The 17,232-nt window shown below is 43.1% G+C and overlaps 1 protein-coding gene across 1 annotated transcript; it reads left to right on the top strand.

Annotated features, from left to right (window-relative positions):
• The first annotated feature begins 3,760 nt into the window (after positions 1-3,760).
• On the top strand, positions 3,761-17,232 carry LOC117524570 (protein lifeguard 3-like). The gene is made up of 13 exons (XM_034186382.1): positions 3,761-3,859; positions 8,004-8,293; positions 8,401-8,468; positions 8,553-8,617; positions 8,721-8,774; positions 8,863-8,913; positions 9,012-9,051; positions 10,418-10,424; positions 12,593-12,623; positions 12,730-12,817; positions 13,130-13,225; positions 13,339-13,392; positions 17,004-17,232. The coding sequence occupies exons 2-13, from the start codon at positions 8,023-8,025 to the stop codon at positions 17,151-17,153; spliced, it is 975 nt and encodes a 324-aa protein (XP_034042273.1). The 5' UTR covers positions 3,761-3,859; positions 8,004-8,022; the 3' UTR covers positions 17,154-17,232.

The raw sequence follows: 17,232 nt of genomic DNA, 5'->3' as shown, positions 1-17,232 counted from the left end.
CTTGCAACATGGGGCCGTGCATTATCCTGCTGCAACATGAGGTGATGTTCTTGGATGTATGGCACAACAATGGGCCTCAGGATCTCGTCACGGTATCTCTGTGCATTCAAAATGCCATCAATAAAATGCACCTGTGTTCTTCGTCCATAACAGACGCCTGCCCATACCATAACCCCACCGCCACCATGGGCCACTCGATCCACAACACTGCCATCAGAAAGCCGCTCACCCACACGACGCCACACACGCTGTCTGCCATCTGCCCTGAACAGTGTGAACCGGGATTCATCCGTGAAGAGAACACCTCTCCAACGTGCCAAACGCCAGCGAATGTGAGCATTTGCCCACTCAAGTCGGTTACGACGACAAACTGGAGTCAGGTCGAGACCCCGATGAGGACGACGAGCATGCAGATGAGCTTCCCTGAGACGGTTTCTGACAGTTTGTGCAGAAATTCTTTGGTTATGCAAACCGACTGTTTCAGCAGCTGTCCGAGTGGGTGGTCTCAGATGATCTTGGAGGTGAACATGCTGGATGTGGAGGTCCTGGGCTGGTGTGGTTACACGTGGTCTGCGGTTGTGAGGCTGGTTGGATGTACTGCCAAATTCTCTGAAACGCCTTTGGAGATGGCTTATGGTAGAGAAATGAACATTCAATACACGAACAGCTCTGGTTGACATTCCTGCTGTCAGCATGCCAATTGCATGCTCCCTCAAATCTTGCAACATCTGTGGCATTGTGCTGTGTGATAAAACTGCACCTTTCAAGCATGCCATAGTGTTGCCTCTACTGAAAAAAAACAGGTTTAAATCAAATGGAGTTAAGTAGTTTTAGACCTATTTCTAAGCTCCCATTCCTGTCTAAGATCCTCAAGAGGGTGGTTTCAGACCAACTGACACGCTTCCTGGGTCAGAATAACATTCATGACAGGTTTCAGTCCGGTTTTCGTAGACAACACTCTACGGAAACGGCTCTTTTGAAAGTGTCCAGCGACATTATTATGTCTGCTGATGCTGGGAAATCCACCGTTTTGGTTCTTTTGGATTTGTCCTCTGCCTTTGATACTGTTGACCATCAGGTCCTGCTGAATAGATTGAGGGATCATGTCGGACTGTCGGGGTCAGTTCTTCGGTGGTTTTTCTCATATCTGTCTGGGCGTAGCTTTAGCGTTTTTGCTAACCAGATAAGGTCAGAGTCTGCGGACCTATTATGCGGAGTCCCTCAGGGTTCTGTATTGGGCCCCATTTTGTTTTTATTGTACTTGATCCCTTTAGGTAGGATCATTCAAAGATTTACTGATGTCTCTTACCAGTTATTTACGGATGACATCCAGCTTTACTGCTCCTTTAAGCCATCTGAGATTAAGAGGCTTGATTCCTTCCTCCATTGTTTGGCGGAAATAAGACAATGGCTAACGAATAACTTTCTTCAGCTCAACGCAGACAAAACAGAGACATTGGTTATTGCCCCTAATGCCCATATTCGAGGTATTCAGCAGTACTTGGGAGACCTGGGCCAGTCTGCTAAATCATGTCTTCGAAACTTGGGTGTCATTTTTGACAAAGACATGTCGTTGGTACAGCATTGTAAACAGCTGATGAGGAAATGCTTCTTTCAATTAAGAAACATCTCTAAGCTCAGGAAAATGGTGTCTCGAAATGATTTAGAGCTTATTATTCATGCTTTTGTGTCAACATGTTTAGACTACTGTAACAGTTTTTCATGTCTAAACAAGGAGTTGCGTCGACTGCAGTTAGTACAGAACTCTGCAGCGAGAATTCTGACACAAGCCAACAGGAGGACTCATATTTCCCCAATTTTAAAGGAGCTTCATTGGCTGCCAGTGTCCTTCAGGATCAATTTTAAAATTTGGGTTTTAACCTTTAGAGCTCTACATGGCCAGGCGCCTCCCTATATCTGTGACCTCATCCAGCCTTATGCCCCTGCCAGGGCGTTGAGGTCTGTGGACCAAAATCTATTGATGGTTCCACGCACCCGTTTTGCAACCAGAGGAGAGCGATCCTTCCAGGCTGTTGCTCCCAGGCTTTGGAATGGTCTCCCACTCTCTCTGCGCTCACTGGACTCTGTCGATACTTTTAAAAGCCAACTTAAGACCTTCTTTTTTACACAAGCTTTTGCTTAGCTTTTGGGCTGCTTTGCTATCATATGTTATGTTTTTAAATGTCTCGGCCATTGTCTGATGTATTGTGCTTTTATGTTGTCAAGCACCTTGTGGCTCTTGTCTGTGAAAGGTGCTATATAAATAAAATTTACTTACTTACTTTCAGAGTGGCCTTTTATTGTGGGCAGTCTAAGGCACACCTGTGCACTAATCATGGTGTCTAATCAGCATCTTGATATGGCACACCTGTGAGGTGGGATGGATTATCTCAGCAAAGGAGAAGTGCTCACTATCACAGATTTAGACTGGTTTGTGAACAATATTTGAGGGAAATGGTGATATTGTGTATGTGGAAAAAGTTTTAGATCTTTGAGTTCATCTCATACAAAATGGGAGCAAAACCAAAAGTGTTGCGTTTATATTTTTGTTGAGTGTGTATCAGTCTTTTAATTAAAGTTTCTAAATCACAGATGAAGTCCAAAGCAAGGCTTAGAGTTGGGTGAGGTGATGGTAGTTGAGCGTTGGGTTTGAGACTAGAGCATCTTTGGTTCAAACCCCCTCCAAACCAAAAAAAACACTAAGGGCCCTTGGGCAAGGTCCTTAATTAGTTGAGCACGTTGCATGGCAGCACCTTGACATCAGAAGGGGGGGGAGGGGAGGTATGGGTGAATGTGAGGCATCATTGTAAAGCATGTTGAGCTTCTGAGTCAGATGAAAAAGTGCTATATAAATGCAGTCCATTGACCACAGGCTTAAGTAATTTTGATAAATGTGTGTTCACAGCTGTCAGCCAGTGTGTGCAAGGCTGAACAATTTTAATTTACTAACCGCTGATGTTATCGGACACTGTCCAAACAAACCTACACATTTGAAGGACCCACATTAATGTCCCTTAACACCTTAAATTATTCTAAATCATGGCCTCATTGTTTTTTACTGTGTTTATGCTTAAACTGCCAATTATGCAAATGACAAGTCCCAGGGCAAAATAAAATTTAAATGTTTTTAAAGAATGGTGAATGCATTGAGTTGCCTTGTGATTGGCTGATTAGCCATTTGTGTTAACAAGGTATTGAAAAGGTGTACCTAATAAAGTGGCTGGTGAGTGTCTGTTGGTTGAATTCTTTGTTGAATTGCAAACAAAACAAACCAATGAGCAGTTTGTCATAAAAATGACTGAATGTTGTGCTTTTACGTCAGAAGTAGCATTAATCTCTCACAGGGTTTTGTCTTATGGCCACAGATACATACTTTACTGCAGTATTTCTGTGCAACAAACAGAGAACATGTTATCACTTTAATTAATGAGGATGTAAGACGTACACACTGAGCCTGGCCAGACGTCCCATCTGCTCCCAGATAACTGATTGATGTGTAACATTAGTGCAGCTCACTGACCAATTAGGTTATAGATGAAAATATAGGGTATGATGCTCTAACACAGGTAATAAATAACAGACAGATGGCGATGAATGGAATTAAGACAAAAACAGCCAAACCCAGTAGGTCAATGTTTGTACAGCGTGGCCATACTGTGCATTCTGTATTTTTACTGTGTTGGCATTATTTTGAAAAAGTGCCGTTTGTGAGCTGCAGACCTCCAGCTCTCTGACACCCAGCGGTGTGTGTTTCAGTGAGCGGATCCAGTTACAAAGTCGACATCTTCATTTGGTGGACTTGCACTGAGAGACAGGAGACATCGAAGGACACGTGCTCGTCTCCATCCAAAGACACCATGTAAGAACCTTTTCTTTAATTTGAATTTAAAAGGCTGAAACTCAAAATATGGATGCCAACTTAAATTTAACTGTTTTACTTCACTACAATATGGTTATGCTGGTGTTGTTGTATTTACAACTCAAGAGTTTTATTTTGTGATCTTAAAAGGTATATTTATGACCATATATTGATACGATAGTAACCTTCTCTGGGTATCTCTGTACAGTTGTATGCAAAAGTTAGGGTGCACATGCAAAGTTAGGGTGCTTATGTGTTCTGGCTCCTGCACTGTTCAGTACTTGCACAGAGTGGGTGTTGGGTAAGGTAGTGGAGTCAGACCGGGCGTTGGGTAAGGTAGTGGAATCAGACTGTTTATTGTGTAGGGTAGTAGAGTTAGACCGGGCATTGGGTAAGGCAGTGGAGTCAGAGAGGGTGTTGGGTAGGGTAGTAAAGTCAGACTGTTTGTTGGGTAAGGTAGTGGAGTCAGACAGGGTGTTGGGGAGGGTAGTGGAGTCAGACTGGGCGTTGGGTAGGGTAGTGGAGTCAGACTGTTTATTGTGTAGGGTAGTAGAGTTAGACCGGGCATTGGGTAAGGTAGTGGAGTCAGATAGGGTGTTGGGTAGGGTAGTAAAGTCAGACTGTTTGTCGGGTAAGGTAGTAGAGCTAGACCGGGCATTGGGTAAGGTAGTGGAGTCAGACTGGGCATTGGGTAGGGTAGTGGAGTCAGACTGGGCATTGTGTAAGGTAGTGGAGTCAGACTGGGTGTTGTGTAAGGTAGTGGAGTCAGGCTGTTTGTTGGGTAGGGTAGTGGAGTCAGACTTTGCGTTGGGTAGGGTAGTGGAGTCAGACTTTGCGTTGGGTAGGGTAGTGGAGTCAGACTTTGCGTTGGGTAAGGTAGTGGAATCAGACTGTTTATTGTGTAGGGTAGTAGAGTTAGAACGGGCATTGGGTAAGGTAGTGGAGTCAGACTTTGCGTTGGGTAAGGTAGTGGAGTCAGACTGTTTATTGTGTAGGGTAGTAGAGTTAGACCAGGCATTGGGTAAGGTAGTGGAGTCACACAGGGTGTTGGGTAGGGTAGTAAAGTCAGACTGTTTGTTGGGTATGGTAGCGGAGTCAGACTTTGCGTTGGGTAAGGTAGTGGAATCAGACTGTTTATCGTGTAGGGTAGTAGAGTTAGACCAGGCATTAGGTAAGGTAGTGGAGTCAGACCGGGCGTTGGGTAAGGTAGTGGAATCAGACTGTTTATTGTGTAGGGTAGTAGAGTTAGACCAGGCATTGGGTAAGGTAGTGGAGTCAGACAGGGTGCTGGGTAGGGTAGTAAAGTCAGACTGTTTGTTGGGTAAGGTAGTAGAGTTAGACCGGGCATTGGGTAAGGTAGTGGAGTCAGACAGGGTGTTGGGTAGGGTAGTGGAGTCAGACTGTTTGTTGGGTAGGGTAGTGGAGTCAGACTGGGCGTTGTGTAAGGTAGTGGAGTCAGACTGGGCATTGGGTAGGGTAGTGGAGTCAGACGGGGTGAGTCAGACTGTTTGTTGGGTAAGGTAGTGGAGTCAGAATGGGCATTGTGTAAGGTAGTGGAGTCAGACTAGGTGTTGGGTAGGGTATTGGAGTCAGACTGGGCATTGTGTAAGGTAGCAGAGTCAGACTGGGTGTTGGGTAGGGTATTGGAGTCAAACTGTTTGTTGGGTAAGGTAGTGGAGTCAGACTGCGCCTTGTGTAGGGTAGTGGAGTCAAACTGTTTGTTGGGTAGGGTAGTGGAGTCAGAATGGAACAATGGAGACAATGGAGCCCAGCAACTTGGATGCCTTTTTCGTTGAGAAAAGGTTCACTGACCTTGAGTTTGCAGACGATACAGTGATCTTTGCTGAATTAATTGATGCTGCTATTGTAGCACTGGAAAAGCTGAGGGAGGAGTGTTTGGATTTGCAATTGTCCAAGATCCAGGTTTTGCACATTTGGACTTGGCCATGAGAAGTGCATCTGCATATGGGTAAAGTGTCAAATATTTTTTGAGAGACTCAGTTACCTCAGCAGTGACATTCATGTCTGTAGGTCCTCAGGCTTCAGTCTTACTGTATGGTTGCCACAACTGGATACTAACCAGTGATCTAAGACAGGGTTCTAGCCTTAGCTCCAGAGGTCACTTGCTATTTGGGCAAGTTTGGGGTCACATCTACTTGCCACATGGCAAGTAAACTAATTTAACCATACATACATGTGTGCATCAGAATGAGGATCTGCCAAAACACAGTTCCCGTACTTTTATTTTCCTAGGTATTGCACTTGCACAGAAACATATTGTAAGCACATTAAAAATCAATCCATTTTGCCTGCTTGACAATTTAACAGCTATGCCATGCACTGGGGGGGGGGGGGGGGGGGGGGTCACTGTTAATAAAAGGCAATCCTTTCAGTTTTATGTTTTTCAAAGTAAACCAATTTTTTAAAGTTGTTCCTCAATTCCACTTAATTCCACTTTGCAGAGAATTTTCGGAACAAAACTACGACACACAGCATATTACTGAGGTCCACCTGAACCCATTATATGCAAATTTTATTGTATTTACAAGCAGAAAAAAACACGTTTGGTAATATTGCACATGAGTGATTCAACTATTCTTGCACAAGAATGTATAAATATTATTGCACATGAGAAAGAAAAAAATTGTTACTGTGATGATTTGAGTGGTCTAGTGGGAACAGAAGTGGTTGTGGAGTCTGACGGCAGCAGGAAGGTATCGCTCCACTTTGGGTGAAGCAGCCTGTCACTGAAGGAGCTTTCCAGTGCAGTCAGGGTGTCATGCATGGGGTGGGAGGCGTTCTCCAGCAGGGATGACAGGTTTGCCATTATCCTCCTTTCTCCCACCTCCTGCACTGGGTCGAGGGCACTTCCTTGTCAAGTCTCTCAGGTGATGCTGCTAAAATGAATTTAAAAGGATAGGAAGTGTAGTTCCATATTATGCCAGTATGCTAGCCATACAAGAGAGAGAATAAATGCATGTTAAGCCTGGGAAAGGCTCTACAGAATCTGTTTTATTGTCATAGGGAGATTATTCCACAAAACAGGTGCACAATATGAGAAGGCTCTGTTCTGTGGAAAGAACTAAAAAAAACCAGAGTCCATAGAAGAGGTCCTTCAAGTTTTAAAGACTTTGTGTGGAAGAACAGGCTAAAATCACATCTGAGCAATGCATAACACTAGTTTCTTCACACAGGAGGAATCTTGAAGCTGTCATTACCAACATCTGTATGACATATTAAATAAATTTCAGTAATGTGTTCAATACTTTTTCCCTGTGTCATTCCATTTCATTACACATAATTTATGGACACCAATGGTTTGATTTCTTTGTGTACATTACTTGGGTAACTTGTTACGGACACCTGGTGAACATTTCATGTCAATCGCACATTTAGAAATATATTTACTGAGCTGTAGAATGAAGCTGTAGAAACATCTCAAGGGTGATCAGTGGAAACAGGAGGCACCTGAGCTCAATTTTGAGCTTCATGGCAAAGGCTGTGAATACTTATGTACGTGATTTTTTTAGTTTGTTTTTTTTTTAATAAATTTGCAAAAATCTTAAAAAAAACAAACTGTTCACATTGTCATTATGGGCTATTGTGTGTAGAATTTTGAGGGAAAAAATTAATTACATCATTTTGTAATAGGACTGTAACAAATAAATGTGGGAAAAGTGCAGTGCAGTGAATACTTATAGATGCCCTGTAAATGGACATTTATATAGTCCTTTCCCATTTGAATCAAAAGCTCAAGGCACTTTACAATGATGCCTCACATTCTTGTATTCTCTTGCTCACACACACACACACACACACACACACACACACACACACACACACACACACACACACACACACACACACACACACACACACACACACACACACACACACACACACCTCAGGAAACATTGTGAAAGGTTCGGCACTGGTTGGGAATAGATGTAAATACATTTTGGAGGACATCTGCAGGCAGGGATAGAATTAGGAAATTAAAAAGTGTCAAAGTGCTTTGGACTCTTGCAGAAGGATGCACTCAGATTGGTGTTGTAGTGCATTCTACATATTCACTTGTCATTATACAGTTCATTTGTCACAGAATAATTATGATGCAGCTGATACCTCTCTATCTTGTTTAAAGCTGTCCTGCAAAAACCATAATGTCAAAAATAGACGCCCCTCCACCCTATGAGGACGCACTGCAGCACCCTAAATATGAGAACTACCCCCAGCAGCCACAACAGAGCTCCACTGTTCCACCACCGCCAGCTTACAGTCCCAGTCCCGGCACGTATCCCGGACAGCCAGGCTACTGGGGCCAGCAGGGCGCCTACCCTCAATCTGCCATGTGGGCTGCACCTGGATTCTCTCCATCTGGGATGCTGCCCATAATTCCGACTCTGTCAGCTGAAGTGCCAGCATCCAGCCCAGGTTGTGAGGAAATGACACAAACCTGCACTTCAGTTCGTTCTGCATTACACACATTCATTCACACGTGTGACAACATACAAGAGTTCTTACTGTCGCCAACTGTGCAGGAGACATGGAGGACTTCCTGAGCACGCAGTGGGAGAGCACATCGATCCGTCATGCCTTCATCAGAAAGGTTAAAACCTACACACTCATTTCACACAACGCTCCCAGCGTACAGTGGCTAAAATGTTTTGTGCTTCTTTTGGTTTGCACACAGGTTTACTTAATTCTAGCAGCTCAGCTGACTGTGACCTTCTCAGTTGTTGCCGTCTTTACATTTGTGTAAGCATCCGTCTGTCCCAGTGCAATATTCCAGCAGCAGTTATGTGCTGATTGTGCTGGAATTCTGTGCTGCTCAGTGATTCTTTTCCATCTCTGCTTTCAGTGAACCGGTGAAGACGTTTGTCATCAGATACCCCGGCGTCTACTGGGCATCTTTGTAAGTTATCCAACAGGAAAACTTTTTTCACCATTACTGTTCAAATAATGTTCTGTTTAACGTATTTAAACAATCTGTCTTTCCACAGTGTGGTTTACTTTTTGGTGTACTGCATTCTGATCTGCTGCAAAGGGCCAAGGTTAGCGCCACACAGCCCTCGCTGCATACATTACAAGTCATATAAATTATGCTTACGAGTGGATTCAATTCTACTAATCATTTGCAATTTATCTTAAGGAGACGTTTTCCATGGAATTTCATTCTGCTGGCAGTATTTGTAAGTTATGTTTGCTGACTACGAGCCTAACAAATAGTATTTAGATACAAGATAAAAAGGTGTGTGTAAGGCCTTGTTCACTCAGAGGCGTGTACAGCGAAAAAATACATACCCTTCGAGGGTCAACAGTGTTTATTGACAGTATTTTGCAACACATTTTTTTCCCCCACATTTGTACATAAGCACAGTGGATTAGTGGTTAGCACTGTTGCCTCACAGCAAAAAGGTCATGGGTTTGATTCCCACCTCTGATTTCCACCTGTGTGGCGTTTGCATGCTCTCCCTGTGTTTGCGTGTGTTTCCTCCAGCTTCCTCCTACATCCAAAGACATGCAGCTTAGGTGGATTGGAAACTTTATAATTGCCCAGGTCTCCTGTGCAAAAGACATCTTGATCTCAGTGGGATTAACCCGGTTAATAAAGGTTAAATTAGATTTAGCGCCACCTACAGTTCATCCTTTCATACATTACAGGCATTTCTTTAGTGGTCCCATTTTTGTGAAGTTTGCATGTTCTTTCCGTGTTTGTGTGGGTTCCCTTTAGTTAATTTGGCTTTCTCCCACTTCCAAAGACATGCCATGTCTATATGAGTCAGGGTGCACCTCACCTCTCATCCGTGACCCTGCAGTGGACTGAGCAGCTTCAGAAAATGGATGGATGGATGGATGGATAGTGATAATAGCAATTTTCAACTAAAATAACTTACTTGGCAAAAAAATTGATTCTGATAAAATGCCCTCACATAGATACTGAAAGGGGTGTGGGAGTGTGCCCAATTAGTCCACATGATCTTTGTGGATGTCTTCAGAGTTCTAAGACTGGATACCCCAAGACATATTGTGGGAGATGCTGCAGGACTATGGTTACCAGGTCCATTGCAACGTGTGGCCCGGTCTCTGTACGGAAGTACGGGCTGTGCCCACAGTTTCAACATTTCATCAGACCTGTTTCCAGTGGGTCTTGGACTCCGCCATGGCTGCCCCTTGTCACAAACCCCGTTTGTGAGTTTTCTGGACAGGATTTCAAGGTGCAGTCAAGGATTGAATGGTGTCTAGTCTGGTTATCTCAGAATTACATCTCCACTTTTTGCAGATGAAGGGGTTCTATTGGACTCATCAGACTGTGACCTCTGATGGCAGGTTTGAGGCAGAGTGTGAAGTGACTTCATTGAGGATTAGCACATCCAAATCTAAAAACATGGGCCTCTGTCTGTAAAGGGTGGATAGCCCCCTCTGCATCAGGGGAGAGTTATGGCCCCAAGTGAAGGAGTTTAAGTATCCTGAGGTCTTGCGCTAAATTGAGGGTAAAATGGAGAGAGTGACAGATGGATTGAAGCTGCACCTGAGGTCCTAGGGACTCTGTACCAGACTGTTGTAGTGAAGAAAGCTGAGCCAGAAAGCAAGGCTCTCAATTTATGCTCTTATAGTCAATGATGGCCATGACTCAGCCACATGGGTGTGCAGCCAGTACACTCTGAGTGCTGGTCCCAAGCTCTGGATAAATGAGGAGGGTAGAAGGAGGTAGGGTGTTAAAGTTTGTCAAATCTCAGCCACATGGGGTGTGCAGCCAGTACTGAATGCCGGTCCCAAGTCCTGATAAATGAGTAGGGTTGCGTAAGGAAGGGCATGTGGCGTAAAACAAGCCAAAATAAACATCCAGAGTACAAAGTGAATTTCCATACCAGCTCAGTCGAGGCCCGGGTTAACAACCACCGCCAATGGTGTCATTGCCCAACAGGGTGCCAGCAGAAATTGGGCTACTCCTAAGTGAAGAAGAATAGGAGGAAAATCTGTCCAGAGACAGTGGGAGAAGAGGAAAACTAGAAGGGTGGAAGTGAGAGTCTGGAATTTAAATGTTGGCAGTACGACTGATAAAAGTAGAGAGCTGGCTGATACGATGGAGAGGAGAAAGGTAGACATATGTGTTCAAGAGACTAAGTGGAAGGGAAGCAAGTGCAGAAGCATAGGCGGGGGGGGGGGGGGGGGTGGTGTCAAGTTGTTGTATCATGGTGTGGATAGGAAGAGAAATGGTGTTGGGGTCATTTTAAAGGAAGAGTGTGTTAAGAGTGTTGGCAAGTGTCCGACAGGGTGATGAGTGTGAAGTTGGAACTTGAAGAAGTGATGATGAATACCATCAGTGCGTATGCCCCACAGGTAGGCTGCGAGACAAAGGAGAAAAAAGATTCCTGGAGTGAGTGGCAAAAGCTAAGGAAAAGGCATATATAGAGCTGTAAAGAAGTTGTGTAGTAAGAACGGAGAAAAGGACTTGTACCGGCCAGACAAAGGGACAGAGCTGGAAAGGATGTGCAGCAGCTTAGGGTGGTAAAAGGTGCAGATGGTAATGTGCTGACAAGCGAGGAGAGTCTTTTGAGATGGTGGAGGGAATATTTTGAGGCGCTGATGAAAGAAGAAAATTAGAGCGACAAACGGCTGGATGAGGTGGAGAGAGGAAATCAGGAAATGCAAGAGTTTTGTAAGGATGAAGTGAGGGCAGCTATGAAGAGGATGAAAAGTGGAAAGGCATTTGGTCCAGATGACATTCCAGTGGACTCATGGAAATACCTAGAAGAGATTGCAGTGGAGTTTCAAATCAGATTGCTTAATTAAATCTTGGAAAGTGAGAGGATGCCTGAGGAGTGGAAACAAAGTGTGCTGGTTCCTATTTTATGAATAAGGGTAACGTGCAGAGCTGCAGTAATTACAGAGGCATAAAGTTGATTAGCCACAGAATGAAGTTATGGGAAAGAGTAGTAGAAGCTAGGCTTATATTGTACTGGTTACAATGACAATAAAGAATCTGTATCTTAGAAAACAGGTGAAAATCTGTGAGCAACGAGACTGAGATGTTTTGGACATGTGCCGAGGAGGGAACCAGGGTATATAGGGAGAATGATGCTGAGGATGGAGCCACCAGGCAGGAGGAGGAGAGGGAGGCCAAACAGGAGGTTTATGGATGTGGTGAGGGAGGACATGCAGGTGGTTGTGAGACAGAGGAAATTACAGAAGACAGTGTGATGGAAATGATTGGTCTGCTGTGGCGCCCCCTAATGGGAGAAGCTGAAAGAAGACTCACCCATGGTCATGAGTTATGGGTAGTGCCCAAAAGGACAAGATCGTGGATGCAAGTGGCAGAAATGAGGTTCCTCCATCCGGTACCCAGGCCTATACTTGGGGACGCGGAGAGATGTTTGAATACCCAAGAGGGACTGTGAGTACAGCCATTGCTCCTATGAATTGAGCCAACTAAGTGGTTTGGGCATCTGGTGAGGAGGCCCCCGGTCTTCTCCCTAAAAACTGTTTCAACTCATGTTTCATCATGTAAAGTTTAATGAACCAAAAGTCACTTAGATGCTGCTCAGCACTGATTGCCTCACTCATTCCGGTGCACTTCCTGGATATAACAGCAAAATTCTGTTCTATATGTTCATTTTTATTCAACTATCTGCTGCTGTACATGCCTTCGAGTTAACGAGGCCTAAACAACATTAAAGCTAGAAACCACAGGGCTGCTCTTTGTGACTTTTTTTTTCTTGCAGACCATCACACTGTCTTACATGACCGGAGCAATTTCAAGGTTAGTTCTTTGGATTCAGCTCCAGCCAAGCACTGCAATGCACAGCAACACTTTAATAAAGCCGTAACACACACTGTGCCGTTTGTTCATCACAAATTCTTCACAGCTATTATGAGACAAAAGCAGTGTTTCTCGCCATGGGAATAACCGCAGTGGTTTGCGTAGCTGTGACAATCTTCTGCTTCCAAACGAAGGTAAATGTCCATGCGTACATGGCCGGTGCGGCTCAGCTTGTTACTGGATGTCTTTGTTGTCTGGGTAAAAGAACGCCTTTGTCTCACATTACAACGAGCCACTGAGGACCTTTAAATATTTATCACAATTCTGGACAAAATGTGACTCAGACTTTCATCTGATGGAACTGAAGACAAATCTGTATTTTGCTTTACCCTCAAGCGTTTGCTCCACATTTGTATGTTACCATTGTTCTGTTCCGCTCTCCTTCGTCACGACTTGTAGCGTGGTTCATTTTCATCCCGTTAATGTCTTGTGTTGTCTCCTCACAGGTGGATTTCACCTCCTGCGGGGGAGTTCTCTGTATTTTCTCTGTTGTGCTGGTGATCATTGGGATTGTTACAGCCATCGTCCTCTCCTTTCAATATGTGAGGGTCAAGCGGTGCTTTCATTCAGTCCCTCGCCTCGTGTCTCTGTAAACGTGGTAACAGCTCAGTGCATGTGCAGCTGATTTTACATTGAATACTTTATCACTTCACAGGTTCCATGGCTCCACATGCTCTATGCTGCAATTGGAGCCATTGTTTACACTCTGGTGAGTCTGTGCTAACGTAGATTTATGAACTCTAACATGGATCCCTTCCATTGTACATACAGTAGTGTTCAGAATAATAGTAGTGCTATGTGACTAAAAAGATTAATCCAGGTTTTGAGTATATTTCTTATTGATACATGGGAAACAAGGTACCAGTAGATTCAGTAGATTCTCACAAATCCAACAAGACCAACCATTCATGATATGCACACTCTTAAGGCTATGAAATTGGGCTATTAGTAAAAAAAAAAAAAAAAAAAGTAGAAAAGGGGGTGTTCACAATAATAGTAGTGTGGCATTCAGTCAGTGAGTTCCTCAATTTTGTGGAACAAACAGGTGTGAATCAGGTGTCCCCTATTTAAGGATGAAGCCAGCACCTGTTGAACATGCTTTTCTCTTTGAAAGCCTGAGGAAAATGGGACGATCAAGACATTGTTTAGAAGAACAGCGTAGTTTGGTTAAAAAGTTGATTGGAGAGGGGAAAACTTATACGCAGGTGCAAAAAATTATAGGCTGTTCATCTACAATGATCTCCAATGCTTTAAAATGGACAAAAAAAAAAAAAAAAAAAGACGTGGAAGAAAATGGAGAACAACCATCAAAATGGATAGAAGAATAACCAGAATGGCAAAGGCTCACCCATTGATCAGCTCCAGGATGATCAAAGACAGTCTGGAGTTACCTGTAAGTGCTGTGACAGTTAGAAGACGCCTGTGTGAAGCCAATTTATTTGCAAGAATCTCCCGCAAAGTCCCTCTGTTAAATAAAAGACATGTGCAGAAGAGGTTACAATTTGCCAAAGAACACATCAACTGGCTTAAAGAGAAATGGAGGAATATTTTGTGGACTGATGAGAGTAAAATTGTTCTTTTTGGGTCCAAGGGCCGCAGACAGTTTGTGAGATGACCACCAAACTCTGAATTCAAGCCACAGTTCACAGTGAAGACAGTGAAGCATGGTGGTGCAAGCATCATGATATGGGCATGTTTCTCCTACTATGGTGTTGGGCCTATATATCGCATACCAGGTATCATGGATCAGTTTGGATATGTCAAAATACTTGAAGAGGTCATGTTGCCTTATGCTGAAGACGACATGCCCTTGAAATGGGTGTTTCAACAAGACAATGACCCCAAGCACACTAGTAAACAAGCAAAATCTTGGTTCCAAATAACAAAATTAATGCCTCGCAGATGTGAAGAAATCATGAAAAACTGTGGTTATACAACTAAATACTAGTTTAGTGATTCACAGGATTGCTAAAAAGCAGTTTGAACATAATAGTTTTGAGTTTGTAGCGTCAACAGCAGATGCTACTATTATTGTGAACACCCCCTTTTCTACTTTTTTTTTACTAATAGCCCCAATTTCATAGCCTTAAGAGTGTGCATATCATGAATGCTTGGTCTTGTTGGATTTGTGAGAATCTACTGAATCTACTGGTACCTAGTTTCCCATGTAACAATAAGAAATATACTCAAAACCTGGATTAATCGTTTTAGTCACATAGCACTACTATTATTCTGAACACTACTGTACAGTGAGGAAAATACATATTTGAACGCCCTGCGATTTTGCAAGTTCTCCCACTTAGAAATCACGGAGGGGTCTGAAATTTTCATCTTTGATGCATGTCCACTGTGAGAGACATAATCTTAAAAAAAAAAAAAATCCGGAATTTACAATGTATGATTTTTTTAATAATTTATTTGTATGTTACTGCTGCAAATAAGTATTTGAACACCTGTGAAAATGAATGTTAATATTTGGTACAGTAACCTTTGTTTAAATTACAGAGGTCAAACGTTTCCTGTAGTCTTTCACCAGGTTTTCACACACTGCAGCAGGGATTTTGTTCCACTCCTCCATACAGATCTTCTCTAGATCTTTCAGATTTAGAGTTTCAGCTCCCTCCAAAGATTTTCTATTGAGTTCAGGTCTGGAGACTGGCCAGGCCACTCCAGGACCTTGAAATGCTTCTTACGGAGCCTCTCCTTAGTTGCCCCGGCTGTGTGTTTGGGGTCATTGTCATGCTGGAAGACCCAGCCATGACCCATCTTCAATGCTCTTACTGAGGGAAGGAGGTTGTTTGCCAAAATCTCACAATACATGACCCCATCCATCTTCCTTCAATGCGGTGCAGTCATCCTATCCCCTTTGCAGAAGAGCACCCCCAGAGTATGATGTTTCCACCCCCATGCTTCACGGTTGGGATGGTTTTCTTGGGGTTGTTCTCATCATCTAAACACGGTAAGTGGAGTTGATTCCAAAAAGCTCTATTCTGGTCTCATTTGACCACATGACCTTCTCCCATGCCTCCTCTGGATCATCCAGATGGTCACTGGTGAACTTCAAATGGGCCTTGACATGTGCTGTCTTGAGCAGGAGGACCTTGCTGCCCTGCAGGATTTTAAACCATGACAGCATCATGTGTTACTAATGTAATCTTTGTGACTGTGGTCCCAGCTCTCTTCAGGTCATTGACCAGGTCCTCCTGTGTAGTTCTGAGCTTTCTCAGAATCATCCTTACCCCGCAAAGTGATATCTTGCATGGAATCCCAGACCAAGGGAGATTGACAGTCATCTTGTGTTTCTTCCACTTTCTAATAAATAATCATAACAGTTGTTGTCTTCTACCAAGCTGCTTGCCTGTTGTCCTGTAGTCCATCCCAGCCTTGTGCAGGTCTACAGTTTTGTCCCTGGTGTCCTTAGACAGCTCTTTGGTCTTGGCTATGGTGGACAGGTTGGAGTGTGATTGATTGAGTGTGTGAACAGGTGTCTTTTATACAGGTAAGAAGTTCAAACAGGTGCAATTAATACAGGTAAAGAGTGCAGAAAAAGAAGGCTTCTTAAAGAAAAATTAACAGGTCTGTGAGAGCCAAATTCTTGCTGGTTGGCAGGTGTTCAGATACTTATTTGCAGCGGTAACATACAAATAAATTATATATATTATATATATATATATATATAAAATAAATCACACATTGTGATTTCCGGATTTTATTTTTTTTAGATTATGTCTCTCACAGTGGACATGCACCTAAGATGAAAATTTCAGACCCCTCCATGATTTCTAAGTGGGAGAACTTGCAAAATCGCAGGGTGTTCAAATACTTATTTTCCTCACTGTATATAGTGGACTGTGTAAAAGAAACTGTGTTGGTCTAATCGAACATTTCTCAGTGTAAATTACCATATTTTCCAGAGTATAAGTTGCACCTGTTAAAAAAAGGCCTCTTATTTGTGTTGCATTATTTATTCTTTTATTTTTGTTGTTAATTTATTTAGTGCTTTGATTCCTGTGAAAGTCTTTTTTGAATAGTTACTATAATTGCTATGATGAATTACAAACACGGGTTTTCGGTATACAAGTCGCACCTGAGTACAAGTCGCAGGGCCTTCCAAATCAGTAAAAAAAAAAAAAAAAAAAAACGTGACTTACGTATACTCCAGAAAATACAGCAAGTTTATTAATGTTTGCAAATTTTAACAGCTCTAGTAAGCCACCTGCTGACAGTGTTGAGTACTGCACGTACATCACAGATATGTGGATATTCAGCACAGAGAAGCAGAGCAGATTGAACAAGTCTTTGGATTTTTGTCTCTGGAAGTTTTTAGTGTACAACACGCAGCTTCTCATTGGAAACCGGGAGGTGGCTATCAGTCCAGAGGAATACATCTACGGCACGCTGGCTCTCTACGTTGACATTGTTCATATCTTCCTCTTCATCCTTGAAGTCAGTGGAACTGCCATGGAATAACATTTCATTTGCTACAACTTTGGACATACATTATGCTTCTGGAATAAAACACAATAAGTGAGAACCTAGAAAATTACAA

Source organism: Thalassophryne amazonica, chromosome 14 (genome assembly GCF_902500255.1).
Source record: "Thalassophryne amazonica chromosome 14, fThaAma1.1, whole genome shotgun sequence".
Lineage (NCBI taxonomy): Eukaryota > Metazoa > Chordata > Actinopteri > Batrachoidiformes > Batrachoididae > Thalassophryne > Thalassophryne amazonica.
This window is presented reverse-complemented; position numbering and strand designations above follow the sequence as displayed.